Below are 9,445 nucleotides of genomic sequence, written 5' to 3' on the forward strand. Positions count from 1 at the left end.
ATACACATACACGCACATATAGATACACACGCGCGCGCGCTACACTCAGACACACGCACACATGTACATGATACGTACGTGTGCGTATATGTATGTATATGTATGAAATATGCTTGTACATATCATCGTGTATGCTCTCATATATGTGTATACGTATGTGCATGTACATACTTTCTGCTTAAGTATTAATTATCCGTCCAGTTTTAAATATTCGGCATGTGTTCGAAATTGAGACATACCCTTGACGTCAAAATAAATCTCCAGTAGAATGAAACACCAGTCTGACTCCAAATTACTTTCAGCTCAGTTCTAGACAGAAACATTTCACCTACGGCATTGCCAAAGTTTAGCGTTATTCACTCATTGTCATTATTGAACTTCTCTTTCGCAACATAAGCTCCTGTAAAGTGACCAAGAAGCTATATTGTGAAGTTATGTTCATGCCTAGAGTGAAATACGTCTAAAGATATAAGCGTAATCTACTTTCTAAGTTTCTATTCTATGCTCTAGTTTGTGCTTAATCTAAGAATAATAACAATGGTACAGAATGAAGGATTGTAATTCCTGCGGTAATATACGTCACTGAAAAGTAATGAATTATACTCGGACATAACAACATATATTAACAGATGTCTAGCATCTATAATGACGTTTCTCAACGATATATTGACGTGATAATAAATGGTTTACTGGTTAATGAAGTAGCAATACCAGACATCATTTGTAGAATAATGCATTGGATTTTCGCAATATATTTTATGGTAGTTATTTTGAAATAATTAAGTTAGCAATGATTGATTTGAATTTTACTACATGAAGAAGACTGCTAGAAAACTAACAGAAGTGTTTCATGGAAGTGGCCTGAATTTAAAACTTACAATTTTACAGTTACGGTGTCCGGCGGTTTCGGCATATCTTTTCAGTTAGTTTAAATATCACCCTTTCCGTAAAAGAATCTAACTTTTACAGGACTTGGTTTAAATTTCTGCTGAAATTTCAATGTTTCAAATGTATTTAAACGTCAGACATCTATTTTGACGTCACAGTAGGACTGCCCTGTTCAAAGTTTTCTTATTCGTTATGCTACAGCACTGTAGTTATAATAATCGTTCTTTATTATCAATTCTTTCATTGCATCAGTTATCTTGCCAATGTTACCATTACAAGCCATAGATAAAGCTTTTAGTAAAACAGCTATACCGTTGAAACTGTTATATTCATACTAAGTCTTTGTATTCACTCTGATTAAGAGGCAAACGTAAATATTATGATGCCATGAAAGTGTGTATTGCGGATCGTGTAGATAGTATACGGATGTTAGAAGTTCATGTAACACGCTAATGTACTGCTTTCTTTTTGGAGCTCATGGAAGTCTTTCGATGAAAAAGTACATTTTAATATAGATTTAAGCCTGTTGGATTGCATCGTTCAAATAACAGAATATATATTTATGTAATAGGCCAGCGATGAATTCTTTATGTTTTCGGGTAACCTCTTATCATAAATTATATTTTAATCTGAAATTTCAAATTCAGTTTTGGACTAAGTAACGATGTAGTAGATCACGACTTAGGATAGGTACACATGCACGCGCACACACACACACACACACACACACACACGCACACATACACACGCTCTCACACACACACATACACACACAAACACACACACATCCGCAAATACACACACATATATGCAAACACGAGCGCGCCCGCAAACAGACACACACATATATATGTGCACATGAACACATCCATTCATCCGTCCATCTATCCAACCATACATACATACACGCATGCATAAATGTATGTATACACACAGACACACACGTACGTACGTACATACATACATACATAATACATACATACATACATACATACATACATACATACCTCTATTATAAGTGCAACACATCTCACCTGTTAGACTTTGCTTTTGCCATTCAAAAAACAGCCGAAAGCTAATAAGTACCTAATCAAAATGAAAAATATCAATGCGCCTCTAACTCTAGACTCTCATCAAATCATCAACTATAGCTATGTCGACCAATGTGAATGGTATCACACTCGTAATTATTAGCTGTCCAAAATTCCGGAAATACATTAGCTGCCCATGAGACATATCATTTCTTGCAAGACGTTTACAATAGTTTATACAAGAAGCATTGCCTCCGTGGCTAAATCAGCATCAAACCTAAACCACAAAGTTTATACGCTTTTAGAAAGTAAAGAGCGGTCTTGGCATGTTCAAATAAAAATTGTAAACAGGTGAAAACACAAAAACCCGATTTTGTTTCTTTTCCCCGAGGCGGAGTAAAATCCGTGCATCATTGTGATCAGCAGCCAAAGTGGCGGAAACGGACAACTTCTTTGTGGAATTAATAAGAAAGGTAATTATGTCATGAATACATATTTTAATTTATTCCTGTTGTCATAAACGCGTTGAGCTTTCGTAACAACATCTCCATTGAAAGAAAATCCTAGAAATATTCGGATAATCCAGGTAAGAGTAAATTAGACTAATAGCAAAAATTCCGTATATCAACGATGAGAAGTAGAGTGAAGATTTGTTAGACGTTCCAGAGATAACATGCTTGAGGTCCTTGGGAGAATGCATACGAAGAGTCACATTTACCTATAGAATACACCTACAAACACAAATATAAACGTCACTGAAGACACACACTTTTGTATTCAGGTGGTATGAACATCCATTACACGACTTCGTGTTATTCGTCAAATACACTCATATATGTATACATCAAACATTTTAGTTAACGACAAACATATAGTGATATATATAAGGAACAAAGCCTTGTCACATGATGATGGACGAAGAGAATTTTGCAAAGGAAATATTTTAATCTATTCCAAAGTAAATTAATTATATACATAACAAGAAGAGTAACTCAGTATCATCAAGTAGCAACGTTTCGCTAATTGCTTTAGATGTTCGCGGATTATTGTTTATATGTAAATATGATCACTCCACCGAAAAAAAAAATATTCAGGGGAAATACACAAGATAACAAAATTGCAGTGAGGGTACTTTGCACGGTTATTTGGTTAGTACATTATTTATCGAGATCAGTAGGCCGATTCATAATCGCAAGCTGGAAGTGAAATCACAGGAAGCAATGAGAACCATTGCAAATGTAACCAATACTCTACATCTGCCGATCGCCCACGTACAGGATATTTGGGCTGTTTTCTTCTTTTTTTTTTTTGTCTTCAGGAAGAGCTTGATACATTGTAGAGCATACAGACTAGTGTTATAGTTGAAGAACGGTTAGCTGATATAGAGAACTGGAACCACTCTGAATTTTGGACAATACATGTCTGTATCATAATGAATTGCATCGGCCATCAAAATGAGGGCATCGTGATTGCTGCGCAGTGCGCTGGTGAACTCTGCAATGGCTGTAAATTGTGACATGCACAGGTATTACAATGCCCTGGCCATCACTGGCCTTTGCTTGTATCTTTCGTGAGGGTGACATCATGGAACCCAACATCTTTAATCAGGATCTTAGGGACAATTCAGAGGGCTATGTGAAGTTGCTGCATAATGGGGTCTGCTGCTAGAAGGCCATATATGGGACAACAGAATTCAGCCCCCTGACATAATTGCAGAAAGTGACAGAATTCGTTGCCGTAGAGTAGCAACATCTTCACCAACTATTAGCAAGCGATTTTCAAGAGTGTAGTCTTTACGATTTATCCTTCATTGTAGCTTTTGTCTGTCGGAAAACAAATAATTCCCGTTGTAAATTAAACAGGCTCCTTTACCGCACTCCTTCCAAATTGTTTAGTGTACAACAACATATGTCCTTCTCAATGACATTTATTAGGTACACTCCACAGACAAATGAGCGCTAGTTCATATTATTTCCTGAAGACTACCATTTCCTCTTGGAATTGATTATCTTGAAACATTGTGTTACATAACTAATTTATTTTAATATCTTTTCTTTAGAATTCAGACCCTGCACAGTAAATTACGACGTATCGTAAACAAATACGTCCATGTAAACAACAAGACCGTAGAGAGAAAATAATATGTAAATTTAGGTAAAGCAGGCAAGGCAATCGCTCACTTAATCTTATTTATTACTACTATAAATGTATTATTTTTACTAATTTCAATATCTCGCACACTCTGCGTTCAAGTCGTTACCACATTTACAGTATAATGGATGTTATCTGTTACTGAGTTATGTCTATTAGGCTAACTAACTGCTGATTAGATTTTTTTTTTGTTTACAAAACTTCATGTTCTTTATTACTTTTGGGACTCTTTACGTATATTTGTGTACATGACAATAAAACTAAGTGACTGCCAGCAACATGCAAAGATGTATTTTAGATATATACCTTAAGACGAAATCTCCATTCCAGAGAAAGTACATTTATGTATTCCTTCAAGGATTATTTGATATTTGCAACTAATATTCATACACTTTCATGTTGGCATGAAAGGCATCCACCACTCTAGAGCTTCATTGATTTTCAAATACAGCAATTGAGTTTATAATTTCATGGCCTTATATTTCAAATCTCCTAAGTATTCCGATTGTAAATGCTTACATTTCAAATCGTAATACATAGGAGATCTCAAACATAAGGCCTTGAAATTTAAACTGAGTTGCTGTATTTGAAAATATATATATAGGAACAGAGAAAGGGTTTTTACATATTTATCTACACACACACACACACGTATATGTGCATACATATTTGTGTGTGTGTGGGAGTGTGCTTATGTGTTAGTGTGTGTATGTATGTGTGTATATTTGTAGATGCATATGAAATCACAATGTCGTTACCTGATGTTGATATTTAATATTCCACACAGATATATAAATAAAGATATACAGATACATTTGACATTTCCATGTTTACCTTTCTTTTATTTCGTTCATTAAGAACATTTAACAAGTATATATATATATATATATATATATATATATATATATATATATATATATATATATATATATATATATATATATATATATATATATATATATATACATATATACATATACATATTCTTCGATGGTGTATATTTCTGACAGATTCCCTAGCGGCTAATATAATTCAAATATTTCAGGTTGTAAAGAGCCTACATAATATCAACATTGCAAACAAGACGCATGCAAACATTGGAAAATTTAAAGCAATTTACTTTCTATGAATTTTATCCTTTTGATAGATATTTCAACTATTTAAACAATTTCACGGGGCAATGAAATGTAAATTCTACTCTTTCGGATCATAGACACACATACTTACACATTATATATATACCTATAAACACACACACACATATATTTGTGTGTGTGTGCATTATATATATATATATATGTATATATATATATATATATATATATATATATATATATATATATATATATATATATATATATATATATACATATATATACATATATAAATATTTATATATATATATATATATTAGAATTTTTTAAACAATATATTTATCGAATTATTTCGTAATTGTAAGTAATGTATATCTGAAATATCTCGAATATTATGTTTAAACAGAATATATTTTGAATATTAAGCTGTAACATTTGCGTTCTTTTCATAGTTGACACTGTTATCTGTAAGTTCCTTAACATTAAATATCCTTATACTTCTCTCTATCAAAATGACTGCACCGCTGTTCTGCTGAGACATCTCCGTAAGAAAAGAAGCATTTTATTACAAAGAACCATTTCGTGAAATGTAAGATGTATACAGATTTCATTGTATCTTCGCATTTATTTTTGTAACAATAGGTTTTATAATCTAAAAGGTGTTTAGTCTCCCAAATAAAGTGTCCACAGTTTATATCCTTTCATGATTTATGTGCATTTCTATGTCCAACATAAAATGTTTATAGATTGCTTCGGCAATACGATTAATATATTGCCTGCTGCTCTAACCCGCAGAAACATAAATAATTAACACATGGTTCTATTATATCCAGCGCTGAGGCCTCATAAATTTACTGGTTGTATCTTCATTTCTTTAGAAAGTAGTCATGAGAGATAAAGATTAATTCATTTTCAGGAAAGGAAACCAGAAATTCTCACAAATAGCTGAGATAAACAATATTGACTAAAGTATTTGCTCAAAAATATATACACACACATGCACAGAAAGCACAGTTTGTTCGTGTATATTTGTACCTAGCGCAAAAATCTCTGAACAATGATGAGAATATCATAAGAGGGACCTGTTCTCATGTCAATTCGTACGTAGTATCGGCCTTATATTATATATATATATTCTTTTATCGGTTTCAGATCAAAGCTACGGTCATGTTGGGGCACATATATATTTCGGCACGAATACAGAATAGGAGGTACAATATTCTGGCTGCAATAATTGTTTCTAAACGATATATTAAGGAATTGAGAAAATATTTATCTCTGGCAAATTAAGAATTCATACTATAGAATATCATTTACATCGACAACACCTACAAACATACATATGGGACTCTGAGGGGCATGGACGTAACCTCCATATATGCGAATATTGTCAGGGTATATTTAGAGGTTCAAATAACGAATACCCCCAGAGGTAAGTTCAGCAATATCTCCCTTGAACATGTATTCGGCAGCCGGAGACCTTTCCTAACAATTGCTTCGAATTCTGGATACGCAGCCTTGCTCAATTGTGTGAGTTTAAAAACCAGATTAATATCTGTCTAATTCACAATGAAATACAGTAAAAAAGAAATTTAGTATTTTCTTTCGACATCTTCAAATACATATATAAAATGCGACATTTTGTTTTGGACTGTTAGACTCAAATATTATCTATTATTTTCCTCTTGCTATGCAAAACAAACGAGCACAAATATGCCTTCCAAGCTGGCATGAAGAATCTGCATAATTGCATCAAATAAGAAAATTCGGGAAAGCTGATGTTCAAGAAATCCAATACCCGAAAGACCAGAGTGAATAACTTTAAACAATAACACAATTATACGAAATTATCCGTCACAAAATCCCGCTTTTGATGATAGGCCCACATTTGAAAGAGACATTGAAAACAGAAAATAATTGGAAAAGACAATCTAAGATTTAAACAAATTAATTACGCACGCCAAATTATACACGAAACATAAAACACGTACTCCTCAAATGTTCAACCTAATAACAGAATCTGCACTATTTTCACGGAGAGCTCGGCATAAGCACCAGATGTATGTGCTAAGAAATTTGATTTTGTCCGAAGTGCATTCCGAGTATGAGATTCTCCTTTTTTAAGAATGCATTTGGAACACCTCAGTCTAGTTCCGATTCGATATAGGAAACTCGTTTATTAATAGATATAAACATACGTTATAAGAGCAACACAGAATGTAAAGAAACAGTTCTTCAAAAAAGCATCTTGAATCAAATAACAAAAGTTGAGTTCAGGAAACGCGCCTCCTACTTGACTCGAAGCCCTGACTTGGAACAATAGCGTAATTACAGTTTTCCATCAGTATTTGCCGACTATACATGAGATTGACCATTTGCGACACATCTTCCATTGATAACTGTATGCCGAAGAGTAAATATCCTTAGATGTTATGAGACATTCAGCTGGCTGTTTTATCTGAGAAGCGAAAAGAATGAAAAAACAAGTGACACGTTAAGGCCGTGAGCTGCCGAGAACTATGGAAAAGTATCAGTCAAGAACAAGAGATTACTTCATGTAATAAACTAATGGTGTCCACAAGTAATCAACTAACTCGGCTACTGCACTCATAATCATTAAAAACGAGTGGCCAAAACAGTTGGTAAATGCACCAAGGTTGGCAACCAACAAGAGCTCTGGACGACAGGTGAAGGAAAAAAAAGCATCAAATGTCGCTTCTGCATGAATGGCCAATTTAGATTTGAAATTAAGTCCTTATAACTTTGTATAGAAAGCAAATCGCATAAAAAGTAGTTCAATTTCCGCAAGGAGTAAAGCAAACGCCAGAAGATCCTGTTTTACAAAACAGGACAAAGTTCGGATCTTTTTTAAAACGGGGGCCACATTTTTCATTAATGTTTTACGTAGTGTTTTTGGTACCGAAAGATTTTCAAACTTCGTATACTTATCTATTTTGTGTTATAGAACAGAAAAATATTTTTGTATTCGAATTTATTTCATGTAAAAAATTGTCTTATTTCGATAATTTCAACCAATCACTGACAAGTATTCAGTTGTTTATATTTACTCCTTTGGCTGATTAAGCCATAGCTTCATTTTATTTGTTTTTTCATTTTAAATTTGCTTTTTTCATTTTCTGTTTTTTTTCTTCGTTTTATTTGCTTTTTTCTTTTTAAATTTGCTGTTTTACCCTAACCCTAACCCTATCACCGATAGAATTGTTTCAGAATCGTTTGTGTATGTAGTCGGCACTTAATGTATATCGGCTGAATGGACGTCAGTGATTGGTTGAAATTACAGAAATACGACAACTTTAACATGGAATAACTTAAAGATTTCTTTTTTTTTAAAGAAGACTAAGACAAAAAGATGTTTTATATGACACATTCTACCAGTGTTCCAAGTTTCAAAGTGTTTCGTTAATGAAAAATGTGGCCCCCGTTTTAAGAAAGATCCCAAAGTTCTAATATCCTTTTCCTTATTCTTTAAAGTCTGCGTCATATCTAAAAGCTAGCGCAATCCATTGATTTAAAATCCATTGATTTAAAATCCATTGAACATTCAAAATTCTCTCAAACTTTATATTTATATCGTTTCAGTATTTCGTATTTGCTGTGAATCTACTGACAGTGTGGATTTTATGTGTCCATGATATAAACTCTACTGACCAATTGATTCTTTTCGCATATTTGACGATTTGACAACATTCACTACTCAAACTCTTCTTATACGTGTAGTCTAGCAGGAAAATATTTTACTGAGAATTTTTATTGTAGCGAAAGGTCGTCCCACGTTCAAGTATACTTAATGTGCTGAATACACGTTTACATAAATATATTTAATCCAACATTGCTTCCTATGACTCCCATTGTTTAATTCTATCTTCGACACTGTTTACACACCGGCCAATGTACTGCATGCTGTTCTAACATACGAACGAAACCAACTTCATATATATATATATGGGGGGTGTATTTTGGTGTGTCTGTGTTTGTCCTCACACCATCACTTGACTACCGATGCTGTTGTGTTTACGTCCCCGTAACGTAGGGGTGCGTCAAAAGAGACCAATTGAGTAAGTACTAGCCTTACGAAGAATAAGTCCTGGGGTCGATTTGTTCGAATAAGGGGGTGGTTCCAGCATGGCCGAAGTCAAATAACTGCAACAAATAAAAGAATAAAATATACAAATGCATACATGTATACACACGCATACACACACGCATGCCTGCGCACACAAACACCCACAAAACACATGTACAAAACACACACACCATTCA

At 33.7% G+C, this 9,445-nt stretch overlaps 1 protein-coding gene and 1 long non-coding RNA gene across 2 annotated transcripts in view; one reads left to right on the forward strand and one right to left on the reverse strand.

The window, feature by feature from the left end:
* LOC106874191 (uncharacterized) overlaps positions 1 to 1,038 on the reverse strand; it is a 9,726-nt gene extending 8,688 nt beyond the window's left edge. The window contains exon 1 of the mRNA XM_089353022.1: positions 879 to 1,038. Within this exon, the coding sequence (XP_089209148.1) occupies positions 879 to 913 (35 nt within the window). The 5' untranslated portion in view covers positions 914 to 1,038. The remainder of the gene's footprint in view (positions 1 to 878) is intronic.
* A 149-nt stretch (positions 1,039 to 1,187) lies between these two features.
* On the forward strand, positions 1,188 to 8,999 carry LOC106874192 (uncharacterized). The gene is made up of 4 exons (XR_001409975.3): positions 1,188 to 2,392; positions 3,979 to 4,073; positions 5,617 to 5,753; positions 8,765 to 8,999. It is a non-coding gene; the product is annotated as an uncharacterized LOC106874192 (long non-coding RNA).
* Positions 9,000 to 9,445: the final 446 nt, after the last annotated feature.

Source organism: Octopus bimaculoides, chromosome 5, assembly GCF_046866305.1.
Source record: "Octopus bimaculoides isolate indiv1 chromosome 5, ASM4686630v1, whole genome shotgun sequence".
NCBI classification, from domain to species: Eukaryota; Metazoa; Mollusca; class Cephalopoda; order Octopoda; family Octopodidae; genus Octopus; species Octopus bimaculoides.